This window comes from Canis lupus, chromosome 10 (assembly GCF_048164855.1).
Source record: "Canis lupus baileyi chromosome 10, mCanLup2.hap1, whole genome shotgun sequence".
Lineage (NCBI taxonomy): Eukaryota > Metazoa > Chordata > Mammalia > Carnivora > Canidae > Canis > Canis lupus.
The window spans coordinates 65,955,025-65,973,607 of NC_132847.1; the positions used below are offsets into that span (position 1 = coordinate 65,955,025).

Genomic DNA, 18,583 nt, shown 5'->3' on the forward strand with positions numbered 1-18,583 from the left:
TGAGAAGTTGCTGTAATCCAAAGACATAGATGCCTTTGAACAGAACAAAAACTTTTACATCATCTAAACTAAAAACAGAACTGATAGGCTTTAAGATTGTCTACTTACACTGAATTTCAAATAAAAGGACTTTTTAAATTGTTTTTTTTTTCTTAAAGGCTGTAGCACATGTACATTTAAATATCTCTGTAAATAAAACAGAAGATGTAATTTAATACAGAAGAAATCCCTTTACTTGTAAATTCCTTTGGTTCTCTATCCGCTTAGCCTGTTGGTCGTAAGTCACCCCTTCCTCACCCCCCATTGCACTTAAATAAGAGAATATTCTCATTTCAGGTATATAAAAGTATTTTGTAAATAAAATCTAGAAGTTATTTTTGATTCACAAGAAAAACTTCTTGTAACTTGAGTGGCAGCATGACTGTCCTTTAAATATACCCACCAGACATAATATAGGTAGTAAGTGTACAGACATCTACACTGATGGTGCTAAGAGCTGGAAACAGAAGCACAAACCAGCTGATCCCCATTTTGAGTAGCATAATGATTCCTGAAGACATCAAAAAGATACTAAAGATAGTAAAAGATGTATTTTTGCATATAACATTACCTCACATTGTTCTCCCATTATTTCTATTTCTATTGTAATTTTAAATAATATTTTGGTCTCAGAGAATAAAAATCATGCTTGATAATTTTTATAAAAGAAGTATTTTTAAAGGTATTAACTAAGCCAAGTATATCCCATATTTTCCTGAATGCTTACAGTAACTTCAAGTGTCTTTCAATAAAATATTGACTAGCTAATTGGTAGTACTGTGGTTCTTCAGAATCTTGTGAATATTGATTGTGATAGCTGACCCAGATAACAATCATCACACAAGCTTATATAACTACTGCAGTCTGGCAACTGACGTGTCCTATCAGATTTCAAAATGAATTTCACAGCACTGGAATACAAGCATTAGCAAAAGTTCAAAACATGGTTAAACCATAAGGAGAGAACATATAAACTACGTCCCTTGATCAAAGCCCCACCCCAAACAGAAACAAAGGTTTAAACACTAAAATTAAAAAGATGAAAGATGTTTATTTGTTTTATAATGAACGTTCCAAAGGCACATTACAAAATGCACGATTATTCAGAATTTATTTTAAACATCTTAGTTCCATTGTTCTCTGTCTCGAATCTTCCATCAGTCAGTACAGAGAAGGATGGTTCAAAGACCTTTTTTACACCAGTAAGACAGGCTTAGGATTCCAGCTATTACGCAATAATATTGATAGCTGGCTATGGTAAAAGGAGAAGTGAAAGCCATCCCCTAGTGAGTTCCTGTAGGATTCTGTGGGTGAGCTCCATGACCCCACTTTTGGGAATGGGAGAGGGATGTGCAGCACAACAGAGCCCATGCTATGAAATGCTTGTTAGAGAACAAACGTGTGCTACCACGATGGGTGGTCGGTGACAGGACAGCAAAGAGGCCAGTCACAATTGTGGACAGAGGGACTGAAGAAGAGTCCACAGATTTAAGGAAACCCCTGCGTTCACCCAGACAACTATGAATATATATATATATTTTTTCCTGCTGAAAATTAGTGTTCTAAATGATAGGCTTAAATAAAAGGAAATTAAGGTATTTTATGCCAAAGGTGAGCACATATTCAAAATAGCTTCTTTGGATAAAACTGTCACTAAGACAGTTGGGATATTTGGTTTGACTTTCAAGAACAGTATTAGTGGCAACGTCCCATTGTAAATTCACACTGCAATTAAGAATGTAGCAACTACCATTGAATTTATTAGTTGTCAAAAAACATCACAATCAGTTTTGTGATCAGAAAATAAAGCAAAATTTCATTATTGTTTTCCTTATAAAATTGTTAAATTTCTGAAAATATAAAGGATCATTTGCTTTCTAAAAATACCAGCTTTGCTCCATGCTGTTCCAGAGATCTGACCCCAAAAGCTTCTCAAGTTTTACCATCAACGGAGTCTTTATTTGTAACTGAGACCCATCTGTTATTTTCCATCTGAAGCTGGAAAGGGGTAAGACAATTAGCTTCTACTTTACTTTCAAAACAAAAATTGCCAAAATTAAATAGTAACTATTTCTTTTGCATTTTTCTTGAAACTAGTTTTTAAGTGTGATTTTCAGAAAAACTCTTACCTTCCTTAGTAGTTTATAGCAAAGTGAGAGAAGTTGGACCAAAATAGCCATCATGGATCTTGTCTTTATAATACACTTATCAATCTATAATGACAGAAAGCAAGCAAATCAAATTCTACAAAGGGTACTTCAAAAGACTGTATCATTGATTAATTTTGAACTGATAAAATATCTTCACTGTGGAAATCTAAAGGATCCTCAAAGGCATATGGATTAGGGCACATAAGCCGACTTGAGGCCCCAGAACACAAGCGCAGGGACTGCTGCCCAGGTCTCATGCCCACTTCACAGAACCCCATGAAGAATAAATGGAAAATCAACCTGTTCTATTTCAAGTTATTTTGGCACTTCTTAAAACACTCCAAATAGTGACAGTGAGCCCCCTACTTTGCAACTTCTGGCACTCTGCTTTGTTGGCATTAGCCAAATTCCCGAAGACAAACAATGGGAGCCCCTGCTTTGAGGAATCTGTGCCCTGGTTAGACATGTGACGACATCAGGATTTAAGGGTAGTTGCCCAGTGTTGCAGAATTATGCTCAAAAGGCTAATTTATTTGGTGAACCTACTGCTCCCCAGGCTGTTATAACTACAGATGATAAATGAGTCTTGCAATCAAGGTATGAAAAATGGAAGTAAACGGCCTGTAACTAATAACACCTCTGAAGAAAAATGGGCTAGAAACAAACCTGATAAGTGTGAAAGTTTCTCAAGTATCTCCCTGAATAACCCACTCCTCCTTTTACCTTTAGAAACACTTGATTTTGCAAAGGTGTCTTAGTTATTGTCTGGAGCTGGTGGCATAAAGGAATTAGCTTGTTTATTTCCAGGAGAAGCATAAGCTTGTCATCATCTTTCAGCTGAAATATAATTGAGGAAGTTATAACAACTCCAACAAAATCCATCTTTTAAATCTTAAATACCCGGGATGCCTCGTGGCTCAGCAGTTGAGCGTCTGCCTTTGGCTCAGGTCATGATACTGGAGACCCAGGACTGAGTCCCACATCAGGCTCCCTGCATGGAGCCTGCTTCTCCCTCTGCCTGTGTCTCTGCCTCTTTCTGTGTCTCTCATGAATAAATAAATAAAATATTTTAAAAAATAAATCTTAAATATGCTTTTACTGTAATAATATACCCCCAAAGTGGCTATTCATGACATCACCACCAAGACCAAGCAGGCAGACTTGCATTACCTGCTTTGAGAAAACTTGTACGCTTGAAGCAAGCTTTAAGCCCTCTTCAGCAAAAACCTAGTGGAAAAGAAAAGTATCACTACTTAGATGTATGTATACCTTACAGATAGTTCATAAGAAATATACTCATGACTAATTGTCATATTGAATTTTAAAAGTAAAGTCTAAACATTAAAGGTCTGTCATGGAACTCCTTAAGTTTTTCTTCTACCCAAGAAACATAAGTGTTTAACTGTATTGAGAAGGAGATTGCTCAGGCTGGGTGCAAAATCAGTCCCTGGAGAGGTTCCTCTACACCTGGAAACTTCCAGTTACTCTGGAGGGTCATAGAGACCTATGATATTTAACCATACAAATTATGTCCTGGCTTCTGGAAGGATCTGGAGCTCATAATATCTCAACAGCAAAAGGGTGATGAATTGTAGAACATTAGGACTTCCTACTTCCAGCTAAAGTTTGTCACCCATACAGATTCCTTAACCAGCCATTTGAGAGGACCAATTTAAATTGGTTCTTGAGTATTCACCATTTTACAATTTAGTGAGAGCAGGATGGTGGCAGAAAACAATGAAAAATAAGGTTGGACAGATAAGACAGGAATACTTAGGATGATTATTTTAAAATGATAACAGATTTTTTCATAGTAAGAGACAGAAGGGGAGTAAAGGCAAGATTCTTAGCTTTAGATGGCAGCAGTAAGAAAGACGAGAATGGCAAATGTGAGGGTGGTTTGTGAAGAAAAGTAACATGCCTTGGTATTGAATTAGAAGAAGAACATGAAGAGGGAGGCAGTGCTTTCAGGGTTATTAACCTTAACTCTATCCAACAGCCTTAACACCTTGCTATCATTGGGTGAACTGCTCTCAAGGTCAATAATCCGTTGCTCCCTTCTTTATCCTTTAAAAGGGAAACCAATGAGTTATACACCTAGATTCTAACCAAACAGAATGACTCACTTATCCCACATTACCACTTTCTGTTTACATTTCTTCTCTTCTGGCCTGCAAAGCCCTCAGAGGCAAGATCCATGTCTATCTCCTGGAATATCATGGTTTTACAACCACCTTAGAGCTGATGACTCCCCAGTCTCTTGAACAATCCTGACACCAGTCTTTTATTTACTACTTAAGCAAATCAAACTGCTAGCTTTCCACCCTCTAAATCTGGTGTTCTCCCTCTGTGTTCCCTGCTCAGTAAATGGCACCATCATTTACCCTAGTGGTCAAGCCAAAAACCTTTAAAACCTAAGTCTGATCCTGCCACTGCTCCTCCAAACCCTCAATGGGTTTTCCCTCATACCTGAGAAAAAAGTCAAAGTTCCTCCCATGGCTACAGAGATGTCATACCTTACCATTTTCCTTCTGGCTCATTCTATTTCATACACATTTGCCTCCTTACTGTTCTTATGACCCCTCCAGCCTAACCCAACATCCCAGGGCCTTTGCACCTGCTCTGTCTGCCTGAAGTATTCCAGTATTCCAGGTATCCAGCCCACTCTCTCATTCATTAATGTCTCTACTCCAGTATTACCCCCTTAGAAAGGTCCTTTCTTGTTACCCTTCTATCACCTTCTCTCTTGATCCTTCATGATTTTATCTATAAATGCCTATATATGGGCTTTGCATACTTTACTTTCTACTGCCTACTTCCTCCCACTGGAGGAGTACTGGCAGCACTGGCTTTGTTCTGTTCTCTTTTCTCCACAGAGCTCTTACCCCCAAGATCTGACACACAGTACAAGCTCAGTAAATAGCTGATGAGCGTTTCGTGTTCATCAGTAGACAATTCAGTAGACACTGGTTTAATGAATAAGCTCACACAGGAAGAAGGTGACTAATGAATCTTTTGCAGTGAAATACCCACTGTGATGTGGTATGACTTCAAATGGATATGAGCCAAACTGAACAGAATGAATCCAGAATTCATTCCAATTGTTTTAAGGGAAATTGCTCATTTATAGTCAACTTTATAAAAAAATACAAAAGAAATATTTCCTATAAATCTTCTGACACTGATGATAATCATCCTCCTAAGCTGAATCCCTTTCCTAAAGGGAATGCCAAAGGAAACTACTAAAGGTAATAAACTTATAGAAGTTTCACATTTCAAATACAAGAATGCCCTTGGTTCTAGAAAAGCAAACTAACGTGAGAGTTAGGGAAAGTAATCTTGTAACCCACTTGCCAATCTAAAGCCTCTAACCAAAGGAGAAGAATTCAAGATGGGCCTATATGGAGTTCCACTAGACACAATGGGGCACAGGGAGTGGGATAAGCATGTCTATCTCTCCTTGAATACCTTAAATCAGCAGGAATATAGAAGGAAAGAAGGAAGCTGTACCAAGTACCCTCTTAACTGTCTCAAGCCTATGACAGATGCTTTCTCATGTGTTGTCCTCATTTACTCAATGTCATTCATCCAATCCAATAATGAGGAGACCAAAAAGCCTTTCTAGCATTGAGGAAAGTATCCAGGATATGTGTCTATTAACAGGATATTTCCACCCACTTGGAAAACCTATAACTTACTGCACATATTGACTGTCAACAAAGGCCACTCTGCTTTATCCTTATAATATTTGAATTTTACCCAACAAGATAATAAAAAAAAGCTCCACAAAATGCTACTGCAAGCCCTCTGCTTTCCCACTTTTCTGTAGATATTATGTGTGTACAGGTAAGCATACAAACGTGATATGGTAAATCATTTAGAAAACCTGTTATTACCCACTTTTAGCCCAGAATTAAATTAGTAGCATAAAATGGAAACAAAACATACCTCTAGTTGATGAATTAAATCCTGGGAAGTTTTCAGTGGCCCCTCTCCTCTGAAATAAAATGAATTAGCAAGAAAGTCTAAGAAAAAGTTTTTGCCTCAAAATTGGTTTTATAACATAAAAGTTCTAGAACATTTTGTGTATTAGTAGATCCCAAATTTTGAAGAGTAATATTGAATAGACTAGTAATATTGTGACTTTGTTCTTAAACAACTTTCATATTTTAAAACTATTACTTCTTAGGGTGCTTCAAAAATTTTCAGTGCATATTATATATGTTAATTTTATAGTATAAAGAAATTTAAAACCAATGAGTAATATTTAAGTTTTATTTTTCCTTTTTAACCTTTCTCATTTTGCTTCACAAATTAAATACATGAGATCTGACAAGATGTCTTAACCAAAAGGCCTTTGTTACATAATGGAAAAAGGATCAGACCAAAACTCAAAAAATTCTCATTCTGAATTCTAAAACTTTGACAAGGCATGTCATTTAAGTTTCAGTGCTGAGTATACAAAATAGCCATGATAATATTTGTGCTACCACTCTCATCAGAAGATTAGGGAACATCAGATTGAAAACTACCAAGAAAAACCAAGACTTCTACAAACGAAAAGCCAACCACAGCAGAAAGAACAAGAGAAGACACTGAGAAGAGCAGTAACCTAGGCATGAATCAGAAGAAATCTAGTAACAACCAGTTCTGCCCTTAACATCTGTAACATGTGAACAAATTATTCCTGTTCTCTGATAAAATGCTGTGATGATAAATGAAATTATGAAACAGAAATCACTTAAAGACCTATAAGGCTCTGGTAAGTTTGACATTTTTTTAAGCTATAAGGCACAAAAAAAAAATCCTAAATATATAAATGATCAAGAAATAGGAATGCCTGACTAGCTCAGTTGGTAGAGCAACTCTTGATCTTGGGATTGTAAGTTTGAGCCCCTTATTGTGGTCTAGAGAGTACTTTTTTTTTTTTAAGATTTTATTTATTTATTCATGACAGACACAGAGAGAGAGAGAGAGAGAGAGAGAGAGAGAGAGAGTAGCAGAGACACAGGCAGAGGGAGAAGCAGGCTCCATGCAGGAAGCTTGATGTGGGGGACTCGATCCCGAATCTCCAGAATCACACCCCGGGCGGAAGGCGGTGCTAAACCGCTGAGCCATCAGGGCTGCCCATCTAGAGAGTACTTAAAAATAAAATCTTTAAAATGATCAAGAAATATGAATTATCATGTATAAATTACTAAGAAATTATATAAATTGTTAAGACAGCCTTAACAGCCTGAGGAAAAGCTATAAAATTGCACAGGAAAACTAGAAAATTGGACACTGTGAAGGCTAACAGATGGGTCTCAGAAACAAGGGGTGCCTGGGTGGCTCAGTCAGTTAAGCCTCCAACTCTTGGTTTTTGGCTCAGGTCATGATCTCATGAGTCGTGGGATTAAATTAAGCCCCATGTCAGGCTCTGCACTGAGCAGGGTATCTGCCTGAGATCCTCTCCCTCTGCCCCTTCCCCGACCCATGCACATTCTCTCTCTCAAATAAACCCTTAAAAAATATTTTAAAAAAAGAAACGAGCAACTAGATGAGACTGGTAAACCACGGATATAAAGGAAAACAGGAATAAATGCTGGAGAAAAACAGTGTGGGTAGAAAACAAAGGCCCCTTGAGATTTTACTACAGACATACCAGCAAGATGCGTCAAAATGGCACCAGGTGTTCCCTACGGCAGAAAATCTATTCTTTCCCTGAACTTAGCATTCCTGTGTAAGAACTCCAACTAGTAACAAATCCCATTCCACAGAGCTTTAGTTATTTCCACCCCCTCATAATGCAGCCTCTCCTGCTTCCTAGTCTCATTCCCTTACCAGAATCCACTATCCTGACCCTGAAACAAAAAATGCTGACCATATCATCCTGGAATATTCTGAAATAAGAAACAACAAATAAAAGAGGAAGTTAAAAAATTTAAAAATTCTGATGAGTACTCTGTTAAGGAAGATTTTATATATCAAACTACATTTACTTAGTGATAATGATATTCCTCCAGTTTTCATCAGTCCAAATAAAATTTGTTTAAAGATCTGCTGATTTTTACCATCATAAGATAACTAGCATGACTACAGCCAAATGTCAAGATCTTTCAGCTAATCTATGCACATTTGGTGTGGGCCAACAAAGGAGTTCCATTTTACTTTCTTCTGCAAATTTGACTTACCAGATTTTAAAGACAGGAACTAAGAAAAAAAAAAGGTCAAAATTGTGTTAGGAAGACTCAATCCCAGGAGAAGCTTGTGAAAAACAATTAAGAACAGAGGAAGGAAACCACTGGAAAGGAAAGGTCACCCAAGCTGGAAAGTTTGGCAAAAGTATTAACAAATGACTGCTATACAGAGGCCAAATCACTCAGCCCCGATCACTTCTCCTGCACCATCCAGAAGAATTCTGTCTTGAAAAGGCAGAGGACTTCATCAAGAGGAAATGAATGTTTTTTCCTCACTTCTGATCTTTCTTCTGTACGAAGGAATCTTCACTAGCATCACATCCCTCACTTCTCTTGGCTCTCCCACTTATTTCATCCCATAGAAGAGTGTGGATGTTTATTTAGCTTTTCCATCTTTTTGGGGACTTTGTGAAAATGGATATGGTAGGCCTTTCCTTCCTCCTTTTCCTCTTAGAAGTAAAGCTGCTTTTGGGAGACACCTGCTCTTCTAGGTATTTTAAGAGACATATTCTGTCCTTATAGAGTAAGATTTCTTAATCTAAAGATCATTTTTAAAAACGTACTTACTAGTGGATATAAACTACATTATCCAATAATGGCTTTTTCAATATAAAGGTTACAGCCCCTATCTGCCTATTCTTTTGCTTTTTTTCATTTTGTTCAGAACTCGGGTAGGAAAAGCGTGCTATTTATTGAACCCCAATGCCCCCCACAGTTGTGGAGATCCTAACTACTTTAGTTGAGCTTAAGACTCCAGATGAAAGGTGCCTGGGTGGCTTAGTCGGTTGGGTGACTGACTCTTGGTTTCGGCTCAGGTCATGAGATCGAGCACCACGTCAGCCTCTGCTCTCAGAGGACAGTCTGCTGGAGATTCTCTGCCTCTCACTCCCTTCGCCCCTTCCCCTGCTCACAAGTGCATGCTTTCTCTCTCTAAAGGTAAAGAAATATCTTTTTTAAAAAATGGAATAAAAAAGATTTCAGATGAAATAGATTATATCCCAGAATACTGAAGCTACCTGTAGGTGTGAACCACTGCTGATAATATTTTCAAAATCAAAACAAGTAGAAGAGCCATAGCATTAGAGATATCAAGTATTTTCCAGGTTTCCAAAATTTTAAAAATTAATTTCAGAAAATTAGTGAAAAGTTTAAAATCATTCCCTGAGAAAATTCTAGAACAGATTATTGAGCAGAGAACTGATAAATGTTTAGCAACATGGAATTACTATACCATATGTATAGATTATTTTAACAGAAGATTGTGGAATGTGATCAACATGTACTTCTATGAGGCATTTGATCAAGAGTCTTGTAATGTGAACAAGACAGAGAATGTAGGTTGTGTAACAGCAAAGTTAGGAAAATTCTCTGCTATATAATGAATACTGATTCTTGGGGATTTGGCACTCTACTGAGTTGGTAGTCCTTATGGTCCTATTCTTTGATCTCTATTATCTAATCAGTTATCAATCACTTGTATAAAGAGTTAAAAGGCATGTCTTCTAAGCTTCCTGATGCTGGCTAGGAGAGACAAGGATATACAGAATGACAAAAATCCAATGCCAAAATTATTTCAAAAATTTGAAAAGATCAGGACACAAACCTAGAGGAGTTATCCTCTAAATCTAAATCCTAATTAAATAAAGGTCTTCTTGTTGCATTCACTTAATTATCATAAGAACTTACATTCTTTTTTACCATATATTTGAAATAATCTTTAACCTATCAATGATTTAATACAAGTTTTTCCTTACAGCAAATATTATTAAATTGATTTTTTAAAAATCAAATATAACTATATTTACCTAGTAAATAAATACAGAGAATAGGCCATACTGGACATGTTCCGCCCATTTCGAACAATCTCATTTTCCTGATCCTCCCATTTCTTGATCTCACAGTTGGCATCAGAGGTAAGCAAACCCAGCTTAAGTCCAAGCTTTGCTATCTTGGCTTGCTCCTATAAAATATATATTTTAATCATGACAATATTATCATTATTGATGTAAAAGGAAGATTAGATGTAAAACTGTTAAAAGAAAAAGATCTTACCTCAGAGTCAAGCTTGTCTGGCTTTAACGATTTCAGGTTTGCATTATTCTTCTATGACAATAAAAAGATTAAGACATTTTAAAAAGCCAAAGAATTAATTGTGAGGAAATACAATAGTAATAGAAAACAAATTACCTATAATTAAATTTTAATTTAAACATTTTTCAGAATATACTTAAACTATATTAAATTAAGTTAAAACAAACAACTAATTGCAAATACTCTTCTAGCATGTGAGTTCAGCTTTGAACAGGTAGGTAGTTAGAAACCGGGGACCAGGGAAAGCAGATCATGTCCCAGAAGGACTTAAAAGACTTCTGTAGTCTTCAAGGGTCCAGCTATACCTTCAATCATTCCTGGCCCATCTGTTGAGTTACTTTTATGACACGATGTCATAAAATTAACCACTATATGTAGTTTTCCATATATCCCTAATGTTATGACTCTGGAGTTCAGTTCCTTTAACCAATTTCCCTTTGAGGGCAAAATTTCAGCACCCTAGTGTCACTGACATCCCAGTTTCTAATCCTCTACTTTAGGCTGTATCGGAAATTATACTTAGAACATAGAACTTCGTATTTGAATCAACATATTTAATGGGCCCCTATTTTTAAACAGCAAGTTTGTTTCTGTGTAAGCTATATGGAACTCAGAATATAGTTCCCCTAAGAAAGGCGAAAACTTTGTAGGTAGGTTACCAGGCTAGTCCACAGATGCCTATTTATATGAAGAATAGAGGGGTACCTGGGTGGCTCAGTTGGTTAAGCGTCTGCCTTTGGCTCAAGTCATGATCTCAGGGTACAGAGACTGACCCTATGTTGGGCTCCCTACTCAATGGGGAGGCTGCTTCTCCCCTTCCCTCTGCTCTTCCCCCTCCCCGCTTCACCCTCATGCTCTTTCTCTCTCTCTCAAAAAAAAAAAAAAAATTAAGATTTTATTTATTCATGAGAGACACAGAAAGAGAGGCAGAGATACAGGCAAAGAGAAAAGCAGGCTCCCCACAGGGAACCTGATACAGGACTTGGTCCCAGGACCCCGGGATCACGACCTGAGACAAAGGCAGATGCTCAACCACTGAGCCACACAGATGTCCCTAAATAAGTAAAATCTTGAAAGAGAAAGAAAGAAAGAAAGAAAGAAAGAAAGAAAGAAAGAAAGAAAGAAAGAAAGAAAGAAAGAAAGAAAGAAAGAAAGAAAGAAAGAAAGAAAGAAAGAAAGAAAGAAAGAAAGAAAGAAAGAAAGAAAGAAAGAAAGAAAGAAAGAAAGAAAGAAAGAAAGAAAGAAAGAAAGAAAGAAAGAAAGAAAGAAAGAAAGAAAGAAAGAAAGAAAGAAGGAAAGAAAGAAACTACCAATAGCAACATTTCTTTGAAAAATATATGCAGAAGCTCTCAGGAGATGGCAGCCCAGGTTGGCCATTCCACTCACTCTGAGGTCTGGTGGGAGCTCCCCTAGTTTGGGCAGGAGTTCCAGAATGGCTGGGCCTAGTGTACATTAAGGGCAGGAGAGGCTGGTAGCCTTTTTTTTTTTTTTTTTTTTTAACATTTACTTAAACTATAAACAGACTCACATACACACATTGAGTAGATGTACACAAAGTATAAATTATAACATAATAAAACAAAATACCCTAGCCTCCTTAGCTTAAGAAACAGGTCATCACCAATACCTTTGAGGTATATGTGTACCTTCTTGTTTTTTGTTTCCCTTGTTATTACCATGACTGATACATCTGACCAGCTATTCTATTACCAGTTTCACTGCAAAACAGAAGAGCCTCAACTATTCCTTTTTTTTTCTGTCTCATGGTTTATATTTGCTCATTTACTATAGCCCTTTTGAGATTTTCTAATGTTGCTTACTATAGAGGAAACAGGACAGAAAAATGAATGTGGGAAAACTAGAAAGCTGCACACATGTACAAATACAAGCTGCCCCTGCATTCACTGGAAAACAGAGAATGATCAGTGATCTCTGACTGGCCCCTCCTTGTATAAATAGTTGTACCACCTGTACCTTCCTCCTTAGTCTGCTAGACTATAAAACAACTGATAAAGCATATAAGAAATAGCCCGGTTTTATTTTATTTAGGATTTTACACCTGTTTTATTCTTTTAAATTTAGTTGTGTTTTTGTTATTTTTATTTTTACATTTACAAATTATTATTATTAAAGTGCTTAATGAAGACTGAAAGGGAACTGGCCTGAAAAGGTAGAGAAACCATCTTCATACATGTCACCAAGCTGGCCACCTAGTGGACACTATTTTGGAATACAGTCAGATGCATCAGTGTCAGTTTCAAATTTATAATTTGAATTCTGAATAAAACATTCCAAATGTACAAAGCTCTTCTACTTACCATTGGCTTCGGAAGTGACAGGTAGCCATACTTCTCTCCTACAAATAACACATATAACTTTAAAAATTTTCTATTAGTGTTTTTCTTATTATTCACATTTAATTTTTTAAATATTATTAAAAAGGAATGTTAGTACCTTAGTTTCGATAATTTAGTCTACTGATTACCTGTGTTTCAGAAACAAAATCGTAATTTGGTGAACGTGAAGGTTGTCAACAGTTTATCTCTAAGGTACCTGGTTGGACAATCTCTACCTCCCCCAACATAATGGCAGAAAGGCAAAATATCTCAGTGATATTTACCTATATTCACGACAAACTTCATTCTTAGTGAAATCTTTTATAGCGGCCTGCCTCTAATAAAACCAGGTTCTTCTTTTATCAGTACCAGTTATCAGTGCTTGCTTCCTTTTCTGTGGGTATCAAACCAAATCATCCACAGCTAACTTCTTAAAGTATTCGTCCAAAGAAGAGAGCAACTCTAGTGTACAAGAGAGGAGGATGAAGCAAACCAAGTAACAGTCCGTGGGCTGTGAATTAACACAGGAAGCACAGTAACTAAGGAAAGGAAGGAGGCGTGGGACGCCCACTTCATCCCTGTGCTTTCATGTTTCAAACTTCTGGATCATGGATAGAGTCAGGTTACAGTGGATGGGAGATTGTTTTTAAAGCCTAGTTTGTTATATCTGGGAAAAGAATTCATAGTAAGATTGAACAGTAATTGCTTCTCGATTTCAAGGAATGGAAGGAAGTTGGTTCAACTGTAATACATTAGGTGGAACCATATGAAATTGCTGATATTTGACCACTTTAAAATACAAGAACATCAATTTCATACAGTTTCACCAAATAAAAGTAAATACAGTATAAGAGCACTAAGTCATACACTTATTTATAGAATGACTGTTACATAAGCAAGGTGTGCCTGTTCATAACATATTTAAATTTTCATCTAGACCTGTGCAGTTGGGGACACCCGGGTAGCTTCAGCTGTTGAGTGTCAGCCTTTGGCTCATGGCATGATCCCGGGGTCCAGGATCCCACATTGGGTTCCCCGTGGGAAACCTGCTTCCCCCTTTGCCTATATCTCTGCCTCTCTCTGTGTGTCTCTTATGAATAAATAAATAAAACCTTAAAAAAAAAAGAACTGTACCGTTGAATATGGAATCCAGTAGCCATGCGTGACTACTGAGCAACTGAAGCATGACCCGTCTGAATTGAGGTATGCTATAAGTATAAAATACATACTAGATTTTGAAGACTTAATGTAAAGGAGAAAAACAATGTAAAAGACTTCATTAATAATTTTTAAGTATCGATTCTAAGCTGAAACAATATTTTGGACATATTAGGTTAAGTAAAAAACATTAAAATGAATTTTGCTTGTTTGTTTTTAAATTTTTCTCCAGAAAACTTTAAAGTACATACGTGGCTCACCTTATATTTCTGTTGAACAGTGCTGATCTAGAAAATGAACCATTGGTACTTGGGAATAGTTTTATGGTTCAAATCATTTCCTTGTAATGTCAGAATTGTAAGGGAATTTTATTAATGATTTTCCATATTCAGAATTGTGAGAGAAAAATAAACCTAAAGAAGCCATCATTTCCATGCCTTGTCTCCTAGACCTGATATAAAAAGTGCCTGATTTAGCTGTGAAAAATTAACAGAAGACTTTAAGTCATTAGAACCTCCAAGTTCCCCATATATCTTAATACAAAGTCCAAATCCTTCCCATAATATCCCTAAAAAGTGGTCTTAATAAGCTGCAGAAACAATCATAATCATCACCTAAGCATAATTAGCTTAGGCATGAGCAATTTTGTATTATCCACTCTTGTGATCCTGCATAGTACCTATGACCCTGAAATGTTCATATTTACTCTCCAAGAGAAAAAAAAGGCTACTTATCTTAGTATCTCTTATTTCTCAGAGAAACAAAAGAGTTAAAGAAACCAAAAAGCTGGGAGAAATAAATGCAATGAAAAAAGGAGCCTTTATATAATCTGGTTTGCTAGCATTACGATCACCAGTTAATCACCTGGCACTTCCAGTCCCTGAGACTGTCTTACAGATACTTTGTTTTGCTCCTTATTCCCACCTTTCAGGTGAACTCAGAATGATTTGCATACTTGATGATAATTGCAAAATTAATCATTCAAGATAGTTTTCCCCCCAAATGCTATGCAGGTAAGGTTGTCTCTCTTTCCTCCAATTCCAATATAAGCCAAGTTTAGTTGATAATCATACCAAAAAAACAAACAAGTTGATAAAGATATCAAAAATCATTAATCTGAATCATTTTATAATTAATTTCATAGTTGTTTTTTCCATACAAGCCTAATTATTGCTATTGATTCTAAGTAGAGCAAACATACTGACTCAGTTATATTTAGCTATCATATCAAATTAAAGAAGTGGCATTAACAATTTCTATCTCTGGTGGAAATATGTTATAAACATTAGAAGTAACTGGAAAAACAGTAATATTTATGGGGAAAATAGAGTCGATATTTGAATTATAAAACTGTTTTCAAAGCACTATTTTCACAGAGGTATCATAAGTTTAGCACTCCCTAAATCCTTTAATAGTCCCTAAACCAACACAACTGTATCATCTTTACTTCTCACCTTATATGTCCAGAAAAACTAAGTTCAGAGTTAAGCTCAAGAGCCCCTCTCATGAGATGGGAGTACCAAAATGATCTCTGATGAAAACCTAAATGAGAAATGCTGCTCTCGTTCTCAATATCCAGAACTCGTCTGCATTTCTACAAACTAATGCTAATTTCCCAAGGTCAGAAAAGCCTATTTCACTAAAGATGTGTTATATAATTCCCTATTAGAAGTTCCCACATTAGTTTCTTTGATTCTGGAAGGAGCTCTAATAGCATGATCAGAATGATCATGTCCCCAGACCTGCTAAAAATGAATCACTAACTACTGAAGGATAGGCGATCATGAGCTAACCACAGGAGTAAGATTGGGGTATTCTAATCCAAACCCAGTTGTAACCCTTAAACTCTCCCTTACCTCTACATTCAAGTGATCACCGATATGACTTACAGAATTCTTCTTAAATCAGCACTCTCATCTCCATTTCTACTATCAGCATCTCATCATCTCTTGTCTGGATGGGTCACTCCCTGTTTCAAACTCCAGGTCCCCCAAATAAGCTCATATTTATCGACAAGCATGTTCCCCCTCCTATGCTTCCCATTTCAGTGAACAGAACCTTAGCATCCAATCTGCCAAGTGGTAAGATAGGCTCAGGGCTATGGAACAGGACTTTTAGGTGCATCCTATACACAGAAGCCTAGTCATATTTAATTCTAAGATGGTTCAAAGAGAACAAGAGAAATTCAGGCTCTTTAAAGGACAGGGAGTCTGCAAGCTGTGAAAGACAGCTTCTTTTAACATTTAGTTATCTAAAATAATCTCAAATTCTAAATGCTATGATTACATATTCATCACGAAAGGAAAGTGGAGTCTTTCTGATCTAGTCCTTTCTAATATGAAGACCACAGCTTCCCAGGAGGGTTGAGTAACTAGGCAGAAATGAATGAAGAGAGTAAGGTAGGAAGACAAGTATTGATTTTTGACTTCTTAAAACAAGGCCAGAAGGCCCTACTGTGAAATTTGGGTGTCTCAGGGTAAGAGGGATAATGACCTAGCTCTGAGTCCCTTTCTCATTCTTACCATGTTATTTGCTTTAATTGGTTGGTGAAAGGATCCTTGCAAACATATCTGATAATCTTTCTAGTAATGAGAGTCAAGATATTCAGGGCAGAACAAAGGTAGCTAGAATACAGCAAAGGCTTTTCAATAATAGCTGTAACATGAGTTATAACAGTAGCAGAGAGAAATCAGGATCTGAAGAATACAGTCAGCCCTTTGTATGGAAAGTAGTGGACAGGTGCAAGGTAACTGGCAAGCTTGTCATATTAACCACACAGAACAGGAAAAACAGCACTGTGATACTGGACTCAGCCCAGGCAATAATAGCAAACCCAGAGTTGGGCTTCTTTGTCAGAAAAGCTATTCTTATGAGCTTAATGATAAATGTCAGGACAAAAAAAGGCAGTACAAGAAATCAACCAACTCTGTCTCAGTTACTCCACGGAAGGATCCTTCTGAACAGCAAGATGTTTTACCAGTTAAACGATGGATGTACCATTGATCAGGGCAGCAGTTTCCCACCTAAAGAGGAATTTCTTTCAGTCCTAAGGAAGTTAAGATAACCCTGATTTTTTGAGGTTAGGTTACCCAAACCTAAAGAAGAGACCATTCACATAATATCCAGCTTGAAAGCTTGAAAGGAAAAGAAACCACAGAGACCATATAGTCCAAATATAAGTTTAGGATTTTCCTGTTTCAGCTCTGGTCTATCTGTAGTGGGTACTAGTGCTAAGATGAGAAAGTCACTTTCTTCATTTCCTTAACAAGTCCTACAGCTAAATGACCATTCTTCTTCAAATGTAGATCAACAGCATCACTTTACCTTTTAATATATGAAACTTGCCTCACATAAAAATCCATGTGCTTATAAATATTTTATAAAAGCATCAAAATGATAAGCCATTTAGACTAGCTCTCACAGAAATCTTTAAATGTAAAAGCATGGTAAACATTTATTATACTTCACAAATTATACTATATTTACAAAGTCTATCATTTCCTGATTTTTAAAAGTAAATCAGCAATCATCCTAAATAGGTATTTTTAAAAATATGAAATGTTTAGATGTTCAAGTCAACAACAAATAATTATGTAATGTGATGTTATTATGACTTGAAGGACATCTTATTAAAAAAAAAAAAAAGCATGCTTGACACTAAGAGAAGCCATTCAAAAGGGAAACAAATACTTGAAAACACATAAACATAAATAAGAGGACATATGATACAATGGAAAATAAACAAAACTCCCAATTGTCATTAAAATAATAAAAACAATGCCTTCCTATACATTGTGCAGTGCTATTCTACATGTTGTAGAAGTACCAATGAACTTACCCACCACAGGAAATATTCCAAGATTATGTAGTCATCAAAGAAAGAGATTCAATCCAAGTGGAAGGAAAGCAATTCAAAAATCAAATAACTACATTCATTTCATTATGAAGTTAGCAGAATTAACTCAGAGAATAATTGTATTACAGAAGAGCTTTTGTACTAAAACTGAGAAGCAATTTAGATAAAATATAAAATGACTGAATTTCAATAGGAAAACTAGAATATTAATATTAATTCAAAGAAATCTACTATACTATTGTACAAGAAATTATACTGCTTACATACTACAATAAAGAAGGACACACAACATTTCCACAATCTTTCACATATCTTCTGTGAAGATATGTTACTACAAAAATAACCTATTGGGTTATAACAAGATAATTCATTTTACAACTGAAGTTTGACATTAAAAAACTAATGGAGTTAATTAAAATAATAATATATTTAAATATGAGGACAGTTTCTCACCTCGTCTTCCTTCAAACACATCATTGATTTCTCTTAGCAGTGTTGACATGTCACCAATTTGGGATTCCCAAGCTTCACAAAATACATCTAGATTTTCCTTAGCAATTTTACTAGATGGATGCAATGTCAGTGTTTCAGCAGCAGAAATTATCTAATGAGATACAACATATACAGGTGTCCATTTCAAAATCTCAGCTATCAGAATCATATTGGAGACCAAACTTAAGTCTGTCCTATTCAACTCGACAAACAACAATGAACTGCTTCCCACACATAAGGCCCAAGTTGGCCAATGTGGAGATACATGGAACAAAACCCACT

At 36.3% G+C, this 18,583-nt stretch overlaps 1 protein-coding gene and 1 long non-coding RNA gene across 5 annotated transcripts in view; one reads left to right on the forward strand and one right to left on the reverse strand.

Moving 5' to 3' along the window:
- Positions 1–1,070: 1,070 nt before the first annotated feature.
- The window catches only part of CTNNAL1 (catenin alpha like 1), a 61,038-nt gene continuing 43,525 nt past the window's right edge, over positions 1,071–18,583 (reverse strand). For 3 of the 4 annotated variants that reach the window (XM_072842306.1, XM_072842303.1, XM_072842307.1), the window contains 9 exons: positions 18,263–18,413; positions 12,778–12,815; positions 10,421–10,471; positions 10,174–10,328; positions 6,138–6,186; positions 3,360–3,416; positions 2,913–3,026; positions 2,169–2,252; positions 1,071–2,037 (listed from right to left, as the gene is read on the reverse strand). In XM_072842306.1, coding sequence (XP_072698407.1) covers positions 1,972–2,037; positions 2,169–2,252; positions 2,913–3,026; positions 3,360–3,416; positions 6,138–6,186; positions 10,174–10,328; positions 10,421–10,471; positions 12,778–12,815; positions 18,263–18,413 — 765 coding nt within the window. In that variant the 3' untranslated portion in view covers positions 1,071–1,971. The remainder of the gene's footprint in view (positions 2,038–2,168; positions 2,253–2,912; positions 3,027–3,359; positions 3,417–6,137; positions 6,187–10,173; positions 10,329–10,420; positions 10,472–12,777; positions 12,816–18,262; positions 18,414–18,583) is intronic. The other variant, XM_072842304.1, reaches the window with a different exon arrangement.
- LOC140641858 (uncharacterized) overlaps positions 6,612–18,583 on the forward strand; it is a 50,370-nt gene continuing 38,398 nt past the window's right edge. Inside the window, exon 1 of the long non-coding RNA XR_012038472.1 lies at positions 6,612–6,951. This is a non-coding gene — a long non-coding RNA (uncharacterized lncRNA). The remainder of the gene's footprint in view (positions 6,952–18,583) is intronic.